Source organism: Rana temporaria, chromosome 3, assembly GCF_905171775.1.
Source record: "Rana temporaria chromosome 3, aRanTem1.1, whole genome shotgun sequence".
Lineage (NCBI taxonomy): Eukaryota > Metazoa > Chordata > Amphibia > Anura > Ranidae > Rana > Rana temporaria.
Window position 1 is genome coordinate 466,862,810 of NC_053491.1, and position 21,904 is coordinate 466,884,713.

The 21,904-nt window shown below is 47.6% G+C and overlaps 2 protein-coding genes across 13 annotated transcripts in view; one reads left to right on the forward strand and one right to left on the reverse strand.

The window, feature by feature from the left end:
- MINK1 (misshapen like kinase 1) overlaps positions 1-6,697 on the forward strand; it is a 251,428-nt gene extending 244,731 nt beyond the window's left edge. For all 12 annotated transcript variants that reach the window (XM_040346853.1, XM_040346851.1, XM_040346852.1 and 9 more), the window contains one exon: positions 5,034-6,697. In XM_040346853.1, coding sequence (XP_040202787.1) covers positions 5,034-5,117 — 84 coding nt within the window. In that variant the 3' untranslated portion in view covers positions 5,118-6,697. The remainder of the gene's footprint in view (positions 1-5,033) is intronic.
- Positions 6,698-13,562: 6,865 nt separating this feature from the next.
- Positions 13,563-21,904, reverse strand: part of LOC120933579 — a 52,286-nt gene continuing 43,944 nt past the window's right edge. The window contains exons 7-8 of the mRNA XM_040346864.1: positions 18,840-18,983; positions 13,563-13,929 (exon numbers count right to left, since the gene is read on the reverse strand). Coding sequence (XP_040202798.1) covers positions 13,852-13,929; positions 18,840-18,983 — 222 coding nt within the window. The 3' untranslated portion in view covers positions 13,563-13,851. The remainder of the gene's footprint in view (positions 13,930-18,839; positions 18,984-21,904) is intronic.

Consider the following 21,904-nt stretch of genomic DNA (forward strand, 5'->3'; position numbering starts at 1 on the left):
ATACTGTGCTCTAGCGGCCGGGAGGTGACCTGTGGGGGACTTTTTTCCTGCCCTTGGCAGTAGGGGTGAAATGGCAACGGCAATATGGAGCCTGAATCAGGCCCCTCATTTCTTACAATGCCGGAATTAACCCTTAAGCGCCCCTCCCCCTGCCACATCTGTTGAATCGGTGTCGGCTGTCCTGGAGTCTTTTCTCACCAGGTTTGAAGCAGCCAGTGCTCGGTTGGGGGGTAAAAAAGCGCCCCCCCCCGGAGGCTGTTTCTGGGGATATCTCTGACGCAGAATCTGATGCTTCTGGTTCTGTCATGTCAGAGGATGCGGGCTTAACCCACATGGACAGCGAGGATGACTCTGCTGCGGAGTCTGCTGATAAGGAATTTGTTGGAGCTCTTATTACTGCGGTGCGTGAGGCTCTTCATTTAGAGGATTTGGCGGAGACACCAGCGGTGTCAGTCCCTTTTGGATTCCGCAAACCACCGCGTACCGCTAAGGTATTCCCCTGTGTTCCTTATTTAGACAATATGTTGTATAAGGAATGGGATACACCGCAAAAGGCTTTTACTGTTCCTAAAAGCTTTGCTACCGTTACCCCCTGGAGGAGGACTTTTTTAAAAAAAAAGTGGGTCACTCCTCCGTCGGTGGACCCTCCTGTGTCCAGACTGAGTAAGGCTACTACGTTGCCTGTGGAGGGGGCTCCTGCTTTCAAGGACCCCGCTAATAGGAGAGTGGAGGCCGTGGCCCGCTCCCTGTTCTCGGTGGTGGGTTCGGTGGTAAGGCCGGCTCTGGCCGGAGCCCTGGTAGCTCAGACGCTGACTGAAAGGGCGAAGCTCCTGCTGCAGGACCTGGAGGTCCAGGGGGCTTCCGAGTCCTCTAGGGACCTGGCTGAACAGTTGATTCAGGGTCAGAAGTTTCTCTGCGAGGCGGATATGGATTAGATTCCTTTGCTTTCCAGGGCTTCTGTCTACGCAGTGGTTCTGCGCCGCCTTATATGGCTGAAGTGCTGGTCGGCTGACCAGTACTCAAAAAAGGCCTTGGTAGATTTGCCCTTTAAGGGCGGACGGCTTTTGGGGGCATCCCTGGATGACATCATTAAGGATGCCACTGGAGGTAAGAGCACCTTGCTCCCTCAGTCGGGGAAGGGTAGGGAACCTCGCCGCAAGCAAGGTCCTACTTTTACTACCCCCTAAACGGTTTTTTTCGTGCGCCAGCGCGGCTGGAAAAGGTCCGCAAGGTGCAAAAGCCCTTGCTGCCGGGCGTAAGCGCCCCTGGTTCAAAAAACCGAACAAGCCTGCGGACAAGCCTGCTTCCGCATGAAGGTCTGCCCCCGCCCGGGTCTCGGGTGGGGGGACGGCTTCACGACTTCGTGGATCGGTGGAATTCTCTTCTATCCGACCGTTGGGTTTGCGAGGTGGTCGCCTCGGGGTACAAGATAGAGTTCCTTTCTTGTTCCCCAAACAGATTTTTTTCCATCCAACCTCCAGCTTCCTCCGGATCGTCGGCTAGCCCTGTCCGGGGCTGTCCAGGATCTTCTGGACAGGGGGGTGGTTGTGCCGGTCCCCTCGCTGGAACGGTTTCGGGGGTTCTACTCCAATCTGTTCGTGGTCCCCAAGAAGGGAGGGGTTCGCCCTATCCTGGACCTAAAGGCCCTCAACTCCTTTGTCAAGGTGCAGCGATTCAGGATGGAGTCGGTCCGTTCTATCATGGCGTCCCTCCACCAGGGGGACTTCATGGCGTCCTTAGACATCATGGACGCATACCTGCATGTTCCCGTTTGCACAAGCCACCAAAGGTATCTGCGCTTTGCGATCGGGGAGGACCACTATCAATTCGTGGCCCTCCCGTTCGGGCTGGCGTCGGCACCACGGGTGTTCACCAAGGTGCTCGCCCCGATCCTGGCCTTGCTACGGCAGCGAGGGATCGCTATCGTGGGATACCTGGACGACCTTCTCCTGAGAGCTTCTTCAGGCTCAGAGTTAGAGGAGGACGTGTCCATCACGTGTCGGACTCTGCAGGAGTTCGGCTGGTTTCTGAATCTCAGAAAATCAGTGTTGGTTCCGTCCCAGAGGCTGGAACCCCTGGGGCTGGTTTTGGATTCGGGGGAGACAAAAGTGTTCCTCCCATCGCAAAACCTGCTGACCCTGCAATCTGCAGTGAGACAGTTGTTGACCCAGAAGTGGTCATCTCTTCGCTTCTGCATGCGGGTTCTGGGTCTGATGGTGGCCTCCTTCGAGGCAGTTCTGTATGCCCAATCCACACCAGGGTACTACAGAAGGAGATTCTGTCACGATGGGACAGGGTCCCATCTTCTCTGGATCACCAGATTCGGTTGAGCCATCTGGCCAAGTCTTCCCTGGCATGGTGGCTGACGTCTCCGGTGCTTCGGTCCGGGAAGTCTTTTCTTCCGTGCCGCTGGACAGTGGTCACGACGGATGCCAGCCTCTTCGGCTGGGGGGGCGTCTGGGGCACCCAGTCAGCCCAGGGGCGCTGGACTCGGGAGGAGTCCCGCCTGCCGATCAATATCCTGGAGCTCCGAGCAATCAAGCTGTGCCTTGTCAGGTGGTCGCTGGAGCTACAGGGCCGTCCTGTCAGGATCCAGTCCGACAACGCCACGGCCGTGGCGTACATCAATCATCAGGGCGGCACAAGGAGCTCGGCCGCGGCGACGGAGGTCGCTCACATACTTTGGTGGGCCGAAAGGTCCGTTCCGGCCCTGTCGGCGGTATACATTCCGGGAGTTCTGAATTGGCAAGCCGACTCCCTAAGTCGCATGACTCTGGATCAAGGGGAGTGGTCTCTCCACCCGGAGGTGTTTCAGATCCTGTGCCAAAAATGGGGCACTCCAGACGTGGACCTTCGGGCGTCCCGTCTCAATCGGAAGGTACCACGGTTTGTGGCTAGGTCAAGGGACCCGTGGGCAGACGCGTCAGACGCGTTAGTGGCTCCCTGGGTCAATATCACCTGATTTACGCCTTCCCTCCTCTAAGGCTCCTACCCCGCCTGCTGCGCAGGGTGGAAGCCGAAGGTATTCCAACGATCCTGATCGCCCCGGATTGGCCGCGTCGCTCTTGGTACGCGGACCTGGTACGTCTGGTGACAGACGCCCCCTGGCGTCTGCCTCTGAGGGAAGATCTCCTGTCTCAGGGCCCGATCTTCCATCCTGCTTTACGGTCACTGGCTTTAACGGCGTGGCTGTTGAAAACCAGGTACTGAAGGACCGGGGCCTGTCGGGCCCGGTAATCTCTACCATGCTGCGTGCACGGAAGTCCACTTCTCGAAAAATTTACCATCGTACATGGAAAGCATACATCTCTATGTGTGAGGAGATGAAGTGGCACCCCCGTACTTACGTGGTGTCCCGGATCCTGCTGTTCCTACAGCGGGGAGTGGACCAGGCTCTTGCCTTGAGCACGATCAAGAGTCAGATTTCTGCTCAGGCTGTTTATTTTCAGCGTCCCTTGACAGCGAATTCTTTGGTTCGCACGTTTGTGCAGGGGGTCCGGCATGTGGCCCCCCCGGTGCGCCCTCCGCTACCTTCTTGGGACTTGAACTTGGTCCTCTCGGCGCTTCAGCGTGCCCCCTTTGAGGACATTCGGGAGATCCCCTTGCTGACTTTGTCGCAGAAGGTGGTCTTTCTGGTAGCTATTACCTCTATCAGACGAGTGTCTGAACTGGCGGCCTTGTATTGCAAGGCCCCCTACTTGGTCATCCATCAGGATAAGGCGGTGCTGCGCCCGCAGCCCTCTTTTCTTCCGAAGGTCGTTTCGGCCTTTCACATTAACGAGGACATTGTTGTTCCATCATTATGTCCTCAGCCGAAGAACCCGAAGGAGGCCTCTTTACATTCTCTGGATGTGGTTCGGGCCCTTCGAGTTTACTTGTCGGCGACAGCTCCGTTCCGGAAGTCGGACTCGCTGTTCGTGTCTGTGTCCGGTCCCAGTAAGGGCCTGGCAGTCTCGTCGGCCACCATTTCCAGGTGGATCCGACAGGTTGTGCTTCAGGCCTACGCCCTGAAGGGGCGGGCGCCTCCCTTTCGGGTCATGGCGCATTCGACCAGGGCGATCGGGGCCTCCTGGGCTTCCGACACCAAGCCTCTGTGTTACAGGTGTGTAAGGCAGCGACCTGGTCGTCGTTCCACACTTTTTCAAAGTTTTATAAGGTGGATGTGAGTGCATCTTCTGATGCCTCCTTCGGCCGCAGGGTGTTACAGGCGGCAGTTTAAGGTTGGAGTTCCTCCGTTGAGTAACTCCGGTTTTGTTTGGGGTGTAACCTGTTTTTGCTGTGTTATTTTCCCACCCCTCGAATTTTTTTGACACTGCTTGGGGACGTCCCTAAGGTCAAAGGATGCTGTGTCCGTCTATGAACGAAAGAGAAAAAAGGATTTTTGTACTCACCGTAAAATCCATTTCTCTGAGTTCATAGACGGACACAGCACCCACCCCTCCTTTGTTTGTACTGCTTGTTACGAACTGAGGCTGCTAAAGCAGAGTGGGGGTTATGCCTGGGGGAGCCACGCCCCCTGGGAGGAGCGGCATGAAGGAAAGTTTTTAACACCTTAAGTGCTGTAGAATTCTGCCTAAATCTCCTGGTAGGAAGAAGCATAACCCTAAGGTCAAAGGATGCTGTGTCCGTCTATGAACTCAGAGAAATGGATTTTACGGTGAGTACAAAAATCCTTTTTTTTGATGTTATTCCTCTTTTCTGTGTATATTTGTGCAAAACTTTTGTATCCAAAGAAAGTACTTGACAAATGGGAGAATGTAATAGAATTGTATTGAAGAGTATGTAGGAAGCAACATGATCAAATGCATATTTAAATAATTCGGCCACTTTAAATTTCTTTTACATTTAATGCTGATATTAAGGGGGAAGTTACATAATGTTGAAATGTTAAGAGATTTTAGATATTATTAGAAAATAACGGCAAGAAACAGTTTCAGCTTTTGTGTGTTTTCTCTCCTTTTTTTTTTTTTTTGTCTTTCTATGTGACCGTGATATTAATGTTTCCTTCCTCTGCTCTGTGTCTTCTCTCTCAGGTCTTCTTTGCCTCTGTTCGTTCCGGTGGGAGTAGTCAGGTCTATTTCATGACGCTGAACCGCAGCTGTATAATGAACTGGTGAACGAGAATAGTTTTGGGGATACAATGATGATTTTGAAAGACTGCTCCTGATCTCCCCACACACACACACTGGAGCCCATCCTTATAAATCTCTCCCAGCACACATTCCCCCAATCCCTGACACTTCTTACAGCGCCTTGCTTGCTTATTTTATCTACATTTTAATTTATTGGGGTGTTTAATAGCTATAATCTTACAAGGACAAGAGACGGATTATTCCCCATTGCTATCCCCTCCAGTTTTTATGGGAGACGGAGCCAGGGAAAGTGAAGAGTGAAAATCCCCAGGGACACTTTGGACTTTACTCTCACTGAAAGCTTGCACACCTTTAACTTGTGTCAATGCAAAGAAAACGTCCTGTGTGGATATTATATGGACCCCAGTGTTTGGCAATGTTTGGATTATTGGCGCTTTTGGGGGATGGGGGATTTATGTGAAAACCACCATAACTTATGGAGCGTGAGCCAGCAATTTCATGGAAGACCCCTTTGGGAAATATGAAGAGCCAGTTCTTTTTTTTATTGGTAAAAAGATGTTTAAATGGAAACTTCCTCTGCTGTGGGGTTATGTCAGACCCCATCGCAGTACCTCTTTTATATGCTAACCCTTATCAAAAATTGATTTAGGATTGTTCACTAATGGCACATTACCCTTTTAAAAGCACTTTATCAAATATATAAACTTGTATGAATCCAAAGTTCCCTGACAAACAAGGTCTATACTTTCCTCCTTAACAGCACTCCTGCACATTTTATGCTGCAGTATTTCTATAACTTGCAAATTTAATTATCTTAGTTGTTTGTTTCTAGCGACTAACCAGCCCCTCCAAACAAAATTTTGCATGTCACTCCTGCAACACTAGGTTTTTTTCCTTGTTCTGCCGTGGATTTTGGCGATACTTCCATACTTTAAATTGCCACGAGCTGGATATTTTAATTTGGTGCTATATGCAGAATTTTTTGGGGGGGTTTTGGATTTTGTACTGTAACTTGGAAAGCCAAATCCTACTCCGCAGCATAATCTTTAGTTTAAGGACGGCTATGTGAACTTCACATTAGATTCTGCAGATGGCCATTAGTTCGTCTCATGCAGACAGTTAACTTGTCATGAGCTTAAAACAGGAGCTTTATCCACACCTGAAGACCGGGATCTGTGTGACTCTGCAAAGTTTTTCCTTTTTTTCTTTTCATTTTTGCAAGTCTCTGAGCTTTCTTGGAGTGTTTGGAGATGCCTCTTTCTGAGGCGTTCTTCACAGTGGAGACCAGTCCATGGTAAAGGCTATACCAAAAAAATACAGACCTTTTAGAATCTAGGTATCATTCCCAAAAAATGTTTCTTTCCCTTGTGTGTGAACTCGGGTGACCCTGGAATCCCCGCACAGTGAGAGACAATCGAGGTGTTCATCTAGGTGGAATCGAATTTGCTATTTTTGTAAACTTGACAGATGATTATAGGGAGGTGACAAACAAACATATTTTATGTAGCAAATTGTATAAAGGTTGAATTTGAGAAAAAAAAAATATACAACCGCTAATATTGGTGACATGTTATTGCTCTTAAATAAAGTTATGTCTGCTAAAACCATTGTCCGTGCTTTATTGCTAAAGATGGCTTTATCGGCCAACTATGTATACTGTATGGCAGAAAGTTTGAGTTCAGGTGTTTCAGAGACACCCATTGTTAACAGCTGTTAAACCACTTCCTGCCCAGCCTATTGTAATATGACGGCTGGGCGCTACATTCGTTGTTTCTGGGTGGATGTCCTCCCTTGAAACGCACCTTGCACGCGCCCCACGGGCATCGGCTATGTTCATCGGACACAGCCGATGATTTATCAGTGTACCGGCACGCTGACCAATCACAGCAGATCACATGACAATTGTATACAATGAATGGCTTCCTTTCATGCCATTGTGTGCAATTGTGTTGCTAGCTGTGATTGGTCACAGTGATCACATGGTACAGACAGGACCAATCACAGGCAATCCGTACCATGTGGTTAGCTGTGGCCAATCACAGCTAATCACAATATTAAAATCTGAATAAATCAATTTTCATTCAGTAAAAATTGTTGCTTATACCAGTGAATTTCACTAGTATATGCCAAAAAGAAAAACGTAATGTCATAATTCTCCAAAAAATGCCTCTTACTAAAAACCTTAGACTTCCTTTCCAAAAAGGGGTCATTTGGAGAATATTTGTACTGTCCTGGTGTTTTTGGGCCTCGAGAAATTCACCAACCCCTTATCACACTTCCCAATCTCATGGCGGCCTTTACTAAATTTGGGACCCTCTCTAATTTTAAAATTAACCTGACCAAATCGGAAATCCTGAATGTATTGATCCCCCACAGAAACCCTCTTTCCCCTTTAGCTGGCATTCCCACTCACTGAAATAATTCGGAATATACCTCACTCCTGACCCAGCATCCTTGTTTCGTAGGAATTATATGCTTTTGCTAAACTCCATCAGAACGGATTTACAAAAATGGACACAGATGGCTCACTCACGGTTGGGACGCATCAGCGTAGTAAAAATGAATGTTCTGCCCAGACTGCTCTTCTTGTTCCAAATGATTCCTTACAAGATTCCCTCTGGATTCTTTAAGGTAGTGCAATCTATAGTATGCAGATATGTTTGGAATAGTAAACACCCTAGAATTGCATATGGTTAAATGGTTAATTAAATCAAAACATGGGGGTGGTCTTGCGCTTCCGAACTTTAAACGCTACTTTCTGGCCATTGCACTGAACCGTATTTCGGATTGGAAGTAGCGCAAAGCCTCAAAACTCTGGGTGCAACTGGAAATGGATATGAGCGGGGTAGACTTGTTCCCACTCATCTGGATACCTGGCAGATTCCGTAAGTTTAGCCTGACTGCTTCGCCACTTGCCAAACCCACTTTTGAAATGTGGGACTTGTTATGCAAAAGACAAAAATGGCCCTATAACTCTCCGCTCATGCAACTGACTGGCCATGATTACTTGCCGCCTGGGAACATGGATCCCCAATACAGCACTTGGATCTCAGACACACCTCTTTTACTACATCAAGAGACCTTGGACACCGGCATCCGACATATATCTGACCTGTTGCCAACAACGCCAATCTCATTTATGGACAAGTGGAAACATCACCAACTCTTGAAATTTGTAAAATCTCTCCCTCCATCGATACGGTCGGAGTCGGAAGTGAATCCCACGGAAAGCTTACTTGCAGGGGATCAACCCCCGGATAAAACCATTTTTTTTTTTTTTTTTATCAGGCCCTATTGTCTTTGCCTCCTGTTGCTCAGCAGGCATTCCTGGTTAAATGGGAACAGGAGCTCCAAAGCCCTTTAACGGACGTTCAACGGTCTACTATCCTTCAGTTATCACATGTTTCGGCTATTTCTTCGAAAGCAGCAGAAGTAAACTACAAATTGTTGACTAGATGGCATTATACGCCAGTAGTGCTTCACAAAACTTTCCCTGACATTTTGGATCTCTGCATGGGGTGATGTGGGAACTGAGGGCCTCGTGCCCATATATGGTGGTCCTGTCCTCTCTTTAGGCCATATTGGAATGATGTGTTTCATTGAATCAAAGAAATTCAAGGTAGTGCCGTCCCTGATGACCCTTGGGCGATATTGCTTCATTGCACGAGTGAGCTAATAGGAGCGTATAAAAAAATCTATTACATCCCACCTCTTGAACGCGACTAAGCCGATTATTCCAACATTTTGGAAACAACAAACAATTCCCATGATACGTCAATGGCTGACGGTGGTGGATCACATCTACTATATGGAAACAAGCACACTCACGCTAAGAAATCAATCTGACTTGGCGAATAAGATATGGTCCTGTTGGTTCGCCTTTAAATATACAGCTGCATATGCAAGCGTTATGGCCCAACAGGGATAGCTGGGAAAGTATATAGAGATGTGTAGTGCCCCCTTACTTTCAGTATGATCACTACACTAAAGTTAGTGGGGAATGGGAGAGTTACTTTGCTCTCATTCTGAATTTGTTAAAATTGGGACTTCTGTCACTCCAGAAACGTCCACTGGGTCAGTCTGTGCTCCAGGGATGCAATACAATCCCTGGCTGGCAGTTGGCGCCAGAGGGGTTCTGGCGGAGTAACTTTCCCCAGCAGCCAATCAGAGAAGTTTCTCCCTTGCAAGGCATGCTGGGGAGGGGTATTTCTGTGACAGGTGTCATGTGATAACCAAGCTTTAGCGGGGTCCCGGTTCCAGGTGCTGCATTCACCTTCAGGGTGCGCGCATCCATGGACCCCGCCAGCGCGGCCCACCAGGCCAGAATTGCAAGCTACACAAACCTTTATCCGGAGGTAAAAAGGGACTCCAGTGACTTACTGAATTCCCGGTTCTATTGAAAGGATCCCAGACTGGGTGCCGTTCGATTGGGGAGCCGGCTTGAGGGGAACCCGGAGGCAGGTTGTCCAACAGGGCTTGAGCGAGCCAATCGGGGATCTGGTGACTGGAATGTGACAGGTATATGTTGCTGTTATCCGGTGACCTATGCTAAAACCTACTGGGAGGATTCGCTCAATCTATCCAGCTAGCTCACCTAAAAGTAATTGGCCTGTGGCAGAGGCCCTAGAGCCAGGTCTGTGAGAGAAATCTGTTCCTCCCAAAAAATCCTAAGTGGCGCTTCGGCTGCCAGGCTTGTGAGAGGGGTCTGTCCGGGGGCACTCTACCCACTCCAACTAGAGTGGCGACGAATAACTGGTACTATGTTGAGCAAGTACTGCTCCATTAATATCCAGGCCTGACACTACAAGGTTCTTCTTTCTTTTTATCAACCTGCTCTTCCCACTTAATGTTGATGTTGGCCGTGTTTGGCCTGGAATAAAGCATTGGAAAAAATCTTTATTCACTGTCTGGACTTTCGCTCACTGCTTTGTTATCCACCTGCACCCATACGTCACATTAGGGTAACTTAACCACTTCCCGACTGCCGCATGTACATATACGTCGGCAGAATGGCACGTACAGGCACATTGGCGTACCTGTACGTCCCTGCCTAGACGTGGGTCGGGGGTCCGGTCGGGACCCCCCCCGCTACACGCGGCGGTCGGGTTCCCTCGGGGAGCGATCCGGGACGACGGCGCGGCTATTTGTTTATAGCCGCTCCATCGCGATCGCTCCCCGGAGCTGAAGAACGGGGAGAGCCGTATGTAAACACGGCTTCCCCGTGCTTCACTATGGCGCTGCATCGATCGAGTGATCCCCTTTATAGGGGAGACTCGATCGATGACGTCATTCCTACAGCCACACCCCCCTACAGTTGTAAACACACACTAAGTGTACACTAAATCCTACAGCGCCACCTGTGGTTAACTCCCAAACTGCAACTGTCATTTTCACAATAAAGAATGCAATTTAAATGCATTTTTTGCTGTGAAAATGACAATGGTCCCAAAAATGTGTCAAAATTGTCCGAAGTGTCCACCATAATGTTGCAGTCACAAAAAAAATCGCTGATCGCCGCCATTAGTAGTAAAAAAAAAAAAAAAAATAATAAAAATGCAATAAAACTATCCCCTATTTTGTAAACGCTATAAATTTTGCGCAAACCTATCGATGAACGCTTATTGCGATCTTTTTTTACCAAAAATAGGTAGAAGAATACGTATCGGCCTAAACTGAGGAAAACATTTTTTTTATATATGTTTTTGGGGGATATTTATTATAGCAAAAAGTAAAAAATATTGATTTTTTTTCAAAATTGTCGCTATATTTTTGTTTATAGCGCAAAAAATAAAAACCGCAGAGGTGATCAAGTACCACCAAAAGAAAGCTCTATTTGTGGGGAAAAAAGGACGCCAATTTTGTTTGGGAGCCACGTCGCACGACCGCGCAATTGTCTGTTAAAGTGACGCAGTCCCGAACTGTAAAAACACCTTGGGTCTTTAGACAGCATATTGGTCTGGGGCTTAAGTGGTTAATATGCCGATCCCAAAAACAAATCAACGGCTCCTTTAGGGGTAGCGCTACATATGAGTACATTTATCTGAGCAGGCTGATTATCTCCCCCCCCCCCCCCCTCGCTTTTCTCCTCCTTTCCTTTCCATTTCTTCTTTCATTTCTTTAAATCGGAGGTTCACCCAAAAGTGAACCTTTGTTTTTCAGAAACCCTCTCCCCCTCCGGTGTCACATTTGACACCTTTCAGGGGGGGGGGGGGGGGGGGGGGCAGATACCTGTATAAAACGGGTATTTTGCTGTATTTGTAGCTGCTGGCTTTTAAAAAAAAAAAAAAAATTCAGGTGAACCTCCGCTTTAAGGTTTTATGACCAACTTTTATTTGGATGATATCTGGATGCTTTCCTGTTTTGGGGCGGGTAACACTCTAATGCAGGTATGTCCAAAGTCCGTCCCGGGGGCCAATTGCGGCCCCCCTGGTGATTTAATTTGCCCCCCCCTGGGGATTTGGATATATATATATATATATATATATATATATATATATATATATATATATATATATATATATATATATAGCCATTGCAGCCTCACTCGTGCCCTGTGGGCCACAAAATATATATATACCGTATTTATTGGCGCTGCCTCGGAGGGGACAGGACGTGCACCGTCAGATTACATTAAGAGAAACTCCTGTTTACTCAGCGGCATCTGTAATAGGAAGTCCCTATGGTTTAATGGTTCAGAGAATGTCAGGCAAAATGGTCGGCCCCCGGGCATGTTCTCTTCATCAAATGTGGCCCTCTTTGAAAAAAGTTTGGACACCCCTGCTCTAATGATACATACACGGTTGGTAGTGGGATCAAACTCAGGCCGCCGACTTTCAAAGGATTTGATGTAATGATCGGCCCATAGCTCTGATAGCTGTTTACAAAGGTTATGGTAGTTTCCCTGTATGGCCGTGGCCACGTATGATGATGTACTTTTGTTAAACGTGTCGTGTGGGGATACTGTACCTCATTATAATTTCCTCCTTTTTTTTCTGGTCTTTCTATTACCTGTAATGTGTCATATTTCCTCCAATAAAAACGTATTGAACAAAAAAAAAAGCTCACAATCGCACTTTTCTCTTTCGGAAATCGTGATCTTGTGTACAAGTCATTACTCTGCAGGGGGAAGTGAACAGTAATGAGGAGAAGTGATAGGCCCAGATTCTGAAAGGGCTTACCACGGCGCAACGCAATGTGCGCCGTCGTAAGTCCTAATCCTGGCCGTCGTATCTATGCGACTGATTCTTGGCATCAGTTGCGCATAGATAATAACCATTAGATCCGACAGGCATAAGGGCTCTTTCACACGGAGCGGACCGTTTCCGGGTCCGCTCCGTGTGTCTCCGTCGGCTCAGCGGGGATCCCCGCTCAGCTGTCGGTGGATAGGGCGGTCCCCGCACACAGTGCAGGGACCGCCCTGTCTCTGCTCCGCTGTCCCCTATGGGGAACCTGATGCAGACGGACCGTCTGTCCGTCTGCATCAGTTCCGCTCCGCCGAACGGAAGAAAAATAGGGTTTCTTCCGTTCGGAAAAGCGGATCCCGACTGACGCGGACGCTAGCGGATGCTCCATCCGCTAACGGACGCGTTCCCATAGGGATTCATTACAAGTCCGTTAACGGACTTGTAATGAACGGACAGACGGAGCGGACGTCTGAAAGGGGCCTAAGGCTCTTACGCTGTCGGATCTTAAATGCAATTTTTTTTTCCGGCGATAGGTGCCGCCGACGTCGTTTTCCCGATCGAGTATGCAAAATACGCGAATTCCCGAACGTACGCCCGACCGACGCAGTGAAGTTACGACGTTTACGTAAGATTTGCGACGCGTAAAGTTGCCCCCGCTATATGAGGCGCAGCCAATGTTAAGTATGGCCGTCGTTCTCGCGTCAAAATTTAAAAATTTACGTTGTTTGCGTAAGTCGTCCGTGAATAGGGATGGACGCCATTTACGTTAACGTCGAAACCAATGACGTCCTTGCGACGTCATTTAGCGCAATGCACGTCGGGAAATTTTAGGGACGGCGCATGCGCAGTACGTTCGGCGCGGGAACACGCCTAATTTAAATGATCCACGCCCCCTACCCGGATCATTTGAATTAGGCGGGCTTGCACTGGAGGATTTACGCTACGGCGCCGCAACTTTACAGGCAAGTACTTTGTGAATCAAGCACTTGCCCGTAAAACTTGCGGCGGCGTAACGTAAACGAGATACGTTATGCCCACGGAGGTTTACGCCGAGATATGAGAATCTGGGCCATAGTGCGCAGGGAGGAATCGTAAATAAAGAATGGCGGGGGAGGGGGGGGGTGATACTCTGCAGGGAGAAGTGATCAGTAAGGAGGGAAGTGATACTCTGCAGGGAGAAGTGATCAGTAAGGAGGGAAGTGATATTCTGCAGATAGGAGTGATGGTTAAGGAAAGGATTGATACTCAGTGGGATCCCTTACAGCAATGAAAAAAGCAGTCGAGGTTTCAAATATTCTGTAAATTCCCCCAAAAATATGTTTTTATTGGTGTTTTGTGCCCCCTATCCTCACTTCCTGCCATTGTGACCACACAGGAAGTGAAATCTCCCCAGACACAGCAGTAAAAATCAAGAGGCTCTACAGTAACCCTTCACCACTCCATCCAGCAATATAAGGAATGTGTACAGCTTCCATCACACATGACCCAGCTCCTGGACACGGCGTAGTGAGGATAAAGTCTTTGATTTTTGGGGTCACCGTTGTTGGGAAAGGTGTTAAGCTATTCTTCAATGCTTATCCTCCTCCTCCATTTCCGTCTCCTACATGCTGGCTTTGCACATACGCCCGCTCATCTGCGTCAAATCGCTTCTTCTGTAAGGAAAAAAACATTTGTCATAATAGCTCCACTTTCTCATTGTAAAATTCCTTTTAGAGCTCATTGAGGGATCAGTCATAAGGACTGGCAGGGCCCCAAATTGTCATATGGTGGTAAACTGAACCCATGTTTGCCTGAAAGGGAATCCTGAAATGGTTTGGGGGTCATTCTCTTTATCTTCATTTAGTTTGTCCATTTTTAACAGATGTTTTATTTTTTTCTAAACTGTTTTACACCTAGGGTTACCCACCTGCCCAGGATTCACCTGGACAAGTCCGGGTTTTGAATAATGTGTCTGGGTTTCAGCCTGCCTGAAACCAGACACAATATTCAGACAGGAATGTGGCTGGAGGGTGAGGGGGCACTACGCATGCCACATTACTATTCTCTTTGGAGCACCCAAAGGTGTCCAAGTTCTGTTATACCCATGCAATTAGCGGACCTTCAGCTGTTGGACTACAAGTCCCATGAGCCATAGCAAGACTCTGACAGCCACAAGCACGACACCCAGAGGCAGTGGCATGAAGGGACTTTTTGCAACAGCTAGAGGTCCGCTAATTGCATATCCCTGGTTATACTAAGAAAAAAAAACTGCTGTGACCCGCTAAAGTGTTTGTACTTGACTTAACCACTTAAGCCCTGGACCAATATGCTGGCTAAAGACCCAAGGGGTTTTTACAGTTCGGGACTGCGTCGCTTTAACAGACAATTGCGCAGTCGTGCGACGTGGCTCCCAAACAAAATTGGCGTCCTTTTTTCCCCACAAATAGAGATTTCTTTTGGTGGTATTTGATTACCTCTGCGGTTTTTATTTTTTGCGCTATAAACAAAAATAGAGCGACAATTTTGAAAAAAATGCAATATTTTTTACTTTTTGCTGTAATAAATATCCCCCAAAAACATATATAAAAAAAAATGTTTTCCTCAGTTTAGGCCGATACGTATTCTTCTACCTATTTTTGGTAAAAAAAATCGCAATAATCGTTTATCGGTTGGTTTGCGCAAAATTTATAGCGTTTACAAAATAGGGGATAGTTTTTTTGCATTTTTATTTTTTTTACTAGTAATGGTGGCGATCAGCGTTTTTTTTTCGTGACTGCGACATTATGGCGGACACTTCGGACAATTTTGACTCATTTTTGGGACCATTGTCATTTTCACGGCAAAAAATGCATTTAAATTGCATTGTTTATTGTGAAAATGACAGTTGCAGTTTGGGAGTTAACCACAGGGGGCGCTGTAACATTTAGGGATCACTGTGTATGTGTTTACTAGTGTAGGGGGGTGTGGCTGTATGACTGACACCATCGATCGAGTCTCCCCTATAAAAGGGATCACTCGATCGATGCGCCGCCACAGTGAAGCACGGGGAAGCCGTGTTTACATACGGCTCTCCCCGTTCTTCAGCTCCGGGGAGCGATCGCGACGGAGCGGCTATAAACAAATAGCCGCGCCGTCGTCCCGGATCGCTCCCCGAGCGGACCCGACCTCCGCATGTACCGGGGGGGGGGGTCCCGATCGGACCCCCCACCCACGTCTAGGCAGGCACGTACAGGTACGTTGATGTGCCTGTCCGTGCCATTCTGCCGATGTAAATGTACATGAGGAGGTCGGGAAGTGGTTAAGGACCGAGCCTCTTTCTGAAATTTGGTGTTTTCAAGTTAAAAACTGTTTCAAAAAACATAAAATGTAAAATAGATTCTACAGGTTGCATGTTTTGAGTTGCAGAGGAGGTCTAGGTCTAGAATTATTGCTCTCGAGGCGTGTGGTTTAAACACAGTTTTCATATGCGGGCGCTGCTGCACGCGAGCTCGTCGGGAAGGGGGCGCGTTTAAAAAAAAAAAAAAATCGTATTTATTTTGCCTTTTTTATTTAACTTTTTTACACTGTGTCACTTTTATTCCTATTACAAGGAATGTAAATATCCCTTGTAATAGGAAAAAAGCATGACGGGTCCTCTTAAATTTTGAGATCTGGGGTCAAAAAGACCTTTATATTTACACTACCTATATTTACCTTTATATTTACACTACCTATATTTACCTTTATATTTACACAAAAATGCAATAAATATTTTTTTTAATGTCCTAAAAAAAAAATTGTCTCGAGCATTGGGCAGAAATGACGTTTTGACGTTGCCTCCGCCCTGCAATGGTATGGAGGCCATCTTCCCTTCACTCGTCTCCATGCCACAGACGTGAGAGGATCCAAACGCCTCCGCCGCTGCCGATGGCTCCGGTAAGCGCAAAGACCACTTTTATCCAAAACTGGACCGCCCGCTCTTGAAGAGGATACCAGGGTTATGGCAGCTAGCTGCTGCCATAACAACGGTATTCCTCTTCAAAGTAGCGACGTATAACGACGGCGGGCGGTTCGGAAGTGGCTAAAGAAAAAATGGCAACCCTATTTACATCCCTAAACCTTTACCACTTACGGACCGGAATATTTGGCTGCTTAATGACCAGGCCATTTTTTGCGATATGGCGCTGCGTCGCTTTAACTGACAATTGCACGGTCGTGCGACGCTGTTCCCAAACAAAACTGACGTCCTTTTTTTTCCGCACAAATAGAGATTTCTTTTGGTGGTATTTGATCACCTCGTTCTGCCTCTGCTGTCGCCCCTTAAAGCTACAGACGTACCCAATGCGGTGATTTGCAGGAACAAACCACTTTCCTGCCGTATATCGGCGTGAGCCGGTCAGCAAGTGGTTAATTCAGGACGCACTAAGGAGACTGGTGGACAGATCATTATGAGTTTTCTAAACGGGTTAGGCTTCTTTCACACTATGGATTGTATGTCCGTTTTATAATATCCGTATTACACCTATTAACGGACGTTTATTAACGGATTTAATAACGGATACATACGGATAAATATTTTACCATTCTTCCTTTATTGAAAACGGATAATGTTTATCTGTATATATCCGTATACATCCGTTATATCATTCCTTTCTAACGTCCGTTAATAAAAAACATTTCACCCTTTCTTGAAGTCCAGCTCCAGAAGTCGTATGGATATTCAGGGGAACCCCGTCGTCAATTTAAAACAAAAATGACGTGCGGTTCCCGGTAAATATCCATAACCAGACCCTTCAGGTCTGGTATGGATATTCAGGGGAACCCCGCCGTCAATTTAAAACAAAAATGACGTGCGGTTCCCCCTAAATATCCATAACCAGACCCATTATCCGAGCACGTTGACCTGGCCGGCCGCAGAAAAGAGGGGGGGACAGAGTGCGGCCCCCCCCTCTCTCCTGAGCCGCACCAGGCCACATGCCCTCAACATGGGGAGGATGTCCCCATGTTGATGGGGACAAGGGTCTCATCCCCACAACCCTTGCCCGGTGGTTGTGGGGGTCTGCGGGCGGGAGGTTTATCAGAATCTGGAAGACCCCTTTAACAAAGGGGACCCCCAGATCCTGACCCCCCCCCCTGTGTGAAATGGTAATGGGGTACACTGTATGTACCTCTACCATTTTTCTTATATAGAGGAGGCAGAGCCACCCGTCACGTGACCCCGCCCCCTCTGACGTACCTCTGCTATGTCACTGGGGAAGACCAAGAAGAGGAAAGACCTTTCCTCTTCTTGGTCTTCCCCAGTGATGTAGCAGAGGTATGTCAGAGGGGGCAGGGTCACGTAACGGGTGGCTCTGCCTCCTCTATATAAGAAATGTCACAGCTTCAGCCGCTCATTCGCTGGGCTGTGCCCAGCGGTGAGAGGAGGTCCGGGATGCTGCTGCGCCGGATGGATGGATCTTCACATCGCCGGAGCGGAGATCACCCGACGCTGGATCTTCTCATCGCGGGAGATCACCCGCACCCGTCGCAGGATCAGGACAACGCAGGAAGCCGGGAACGAGTGGATTTTTCAGCGCTGGAGTTTTTTTTTTTTTTTTTTTTAATAAAGGACTTTATTCTTTTGTGTCAGTGTGTTTTTTTACAATACTTTTTACTTCCTTTGTGAAATGGTAGAGGTACAGTGTACCCCATTACCATTTCACACAGGGGGGGGTCAGGATCTGGGGGTCCCCTTTGTTAAAGGGGTCTTCCAGATTCTGATAAACCTCCCGCCCGCAGACCCCCACAACCACCGGGCAAGGGTTGTGGGGATGAGACCCTTGTCCCCATCAACATGGGGACATCCTCCCCATGTTGAGGGCATGTGGCCTGGTGCGGTTCAGGAGAGAGGGGGGGCCGCACTCTGTCCCCCCCCTCTTTTCTGCGGCCGGCCAGGTCAACGTGCTCGGATAATGGGTCTGGTTATGGATATTTAGGGGGAACCGCACGTCATTTTTGTTTTAAATTGACGGCGGGGTTCCCCTGAATATCCATACCAGACCTGAAGGGTCTGGTTATGGATATTTACCGGGAACCGCACGTCATTTTTGTTTTAAATTGACGGCGGGGTTCCCCTGAATATCCATGCTCAGTAAAATTAACGTCCGTTAACATAACGGACATTTACGGAGACATTTACTAACGTCCATGTGCCATAGACTTCAATGTTAAAATATAACGGACGTTAATATATCCGTTACTTGCAACGGACAAAAAATTTACAAAAAATAGTGCAAGACCCGTCACATATTCCGTTATAACTAACGTCCGTATGTTATAACGGACTATTACGGATCTTTACGGAACATAAAAAAATCCCATAGACTTTAATGATATTTTATAAAGGACGTATAACTTCCGTTTTTTAACATTATCTGACGGATTTTAAAACGGATTATTAAAACGGATTTATTTTGTAGTGTGAAAAGGGCCTTACAGTCTCTAATTGTTTGTATGTTGCAGCTGACTCCCATCCATCCAGAATTGAAAAACTGAAAAGTGATTGCTTTCCTTATGTTTGTAATTGCTTTCACTCGCTTAGAGTGAGACTTCCAAATCTACTCACCAGGCACAGGTAGGAAATGAGGATGATGGCTTTTGTAGTGACTTCCATGTCCATAGTAAAATAGAAGATGACCTGTGTAGAACTTCCTGGTCTTCTTGAACGCTCTATCCGGGCCACACACTTATTTCCTGGTACGCTGGTTATCTAAGGCAGAATTATAAAGGATGATGAAGCTTCATATACTGATTAATATTGCTGAGCACATAACACATAGCTGTACCATTCCACTAACTCCAGTCAAAACTTAATTTACAACTTGAGTCCCCGGGACTTTTTCTCCCTAACTTCGCCTAAGCAATAAGGTGTTTTTATTTATTTTTTTCAAATAACAGTTTTTTTATTTTTGTAAAAGATCAATACAAAATATAGCAGCATTTCAAGTGTAAGAGAAAAGAGGTGGTTCAGAATTCCAGCTGAATGTCCTTACACAGCGGCTTCATACTTGGTTATACGTTCAGTAACATGTAAAACAACTAGAGATCAAACAAGAGGGGAAGAGGAAGGAGGGGATAGGGTAAGGAGAAGGAAATTGGAAAGAAGGAAAGGCGAGGGGAAAAAAAGGATAAGGGGGGGGGGGGGGCAGGCAGGAATTTTGGGGGAGGTAATGTACCTTGGTGACCAGTCGTCGGCTCACGGCGGATCCTCCTCCACATGCCACCTCTCCCAGACCAGGTCATGGTCCTCCAACCTATCCCTGATCCTAGCTGTCATCTTTTCCATAAGCTCTACATCCTTGACCCTAGCATAAAGGGCTTCTTGGGATGGGGGCATTGGTTTCTTCCAATGAAGTGCTATCAGGCACCTCGCAGCTGTGGTTATGTGTCTCAGCAGTTTCTTGTAGGGTTTAGCTATGCGGGGTTGCGATAGGCCCAGTAGAAATAGCTTCGGGGAGAGGGGTATGGGCGCCTCCAGGAGGCGGGTCAGGAGCTCCTGTATCCTAAGGGTGTTTTTATTTTATCGCAAAACAAGAATTAAAATTGTAAGACTGAGGCTGGGTTTACACTAATACGAATTGGATGCGGTTTCCCCCCAGCCATTTCCTCTCAGAGCAGGCCGCTCAGCTGTTGGTTAATTGCCAGCTCTAATCTTTCCACAGTGACTCACCTGGTTACTTAAAGGGGTTGTAAACCCTCATGGATTTTCACCTTAAGGGCTCTTTCACACGGAGCGGACCGTTTCTGGGTCCGCTCCGTGTGTCTCCGTCGGCTCAGCGGGGATCCCCGCTCAGCTGTCGGCGGATAGGGCGGTCCCCGCACACAGTGCAGGGACCGCCCTGTCTCAGCTCCGCTCTGCCCTATGGGGAACCGGATGCAGACGGACCGTCTGTCCGTCTGCATCAGTTCCGTTCCGCCGGACGGAAGAAAAATAGGGTTTTCTTCCGTCCGAAAACCGGATCCCAACGGATGCGGACGCTAGCGGATGCTCCATCCGTTAACGGACGCGATCCCATAGGGATGTATTACAAGTCCGTTAACGGACTTGTAATAACGGACAGGCGGAGCGGACGTCTGAAAGGGGCCTAAGGCTTCATTTCCATGGACGTTTTTACAGCCACTTTTTTTAGCCTTTTTTACAGCTTAAAAACGCTTTTTTTGCGTTTTTGCACGTTTTTTAACGTCTAGCGTTTTTACAGCTCTAACACTGGAGCTTCAGAACGTACTGGTCCTGTTTTTTTTTTTTTTTTTGCAGCTTAAAAACGGCTCAGCCATCTACAGCTCAAAAACGTCATGGTGGGCATGAGGCCATAGACTAACATGGAGAGCCGTTTTTAAGCTGCAAAAACAGCTCAGAAAAGTGGCTGCAAAAACATCCATGGAAATGAAGCCTAATGCATTATGGTGAAAAACCTTCTGTAGTGCTGCAGCTCCCCCCTTATACTTGAGCCCCGTGATTCACACACGAGGAGCGGGCACACTAGCTTGGCCACGATTGCAGCGTGATTTATCACGTGGCAATATTGGGGTGCCATTAACCACTTAAGGACCAGACCAATATGCAGCTAAATGACCCATGGGGTTTTTACAATTCGGCACTGCGTCGCTTTAACAGACAATTGCGCGGTCGTGCGACGTGGCTCCCAAACAAAATTGGCGTCCTTTTTTCCCCAAAAATAGAGCTTTCTTTTGGTGGTATTTGATCACCTCTGCGGTTTTTATTTTTTGCGCTATTAACAAAAATAGAGCGACAATTTTGAAAAAAATGCAATGTTTTTTACTTTTTGCTATAATAAATATCCCCCAAAAACATATCTAAACATTTTTTTTTCCTCAGTTTAGGCCGATACGTATTCTTCTACCTATTTTTGGTAAAAAAAATCGCAATAAGCGATTATCGATTGGTTTGCGCAAAATTTATAGCGTTTACAAAATAGGGGATAGTTTTATTGCATTTGTATTCATTATTTTTTTTTTACTACTAATGGCGGCGATCAGCGATTTTTTTCGTGACTGCGACATTATGGCAGACACTTTTGACACATTTTTGGGACCATTGTCATTTTCACAGCAAAAAATGCATTTAAATTGCATTCTTTATTGTGAAAATGACAGTTGCAGTTTGGGAGTTAACCACAGGGGGGCGCTGAACGTGTTAGGCTTCACCTAGTGTGTGTTTACAACAGTAGGGGGATGTGGCTGTAGGACTGACATCATCGATTGTGTCTCCCCTATAAAGGGGATGACACGATCGATGCGCCGCCACAGTGAAGCACGGGGAAGCCGTGTTTACATACGGCTCTCCCCGTTCTTCAGCTCCGGGGAGCTATCGCGACGGAGCGGCTATAAACGAATAGCCGCGCCGTCTTCCCGGATCGCTCCCCGAGGGGATCCGACCGCCGCATGTAGCCGCATCGGACCCCCCACCCGCTAGAAGGCAGGGACGTACAGGTACGCCAATGTGCCTGTACGTGCCATTCTGCCGACGTATATATACATGCGGCAGTCGGGAAGGGGTTAAGAAGTAATGGCATCGCAAACGCGTCCCTAGTTTTTCTGCGATTGTGGCAATTCCACCCCGCAATTCTAATCGCCTACGTGGGAATGGAGCCTAAAGGTGGCAGCTTCACT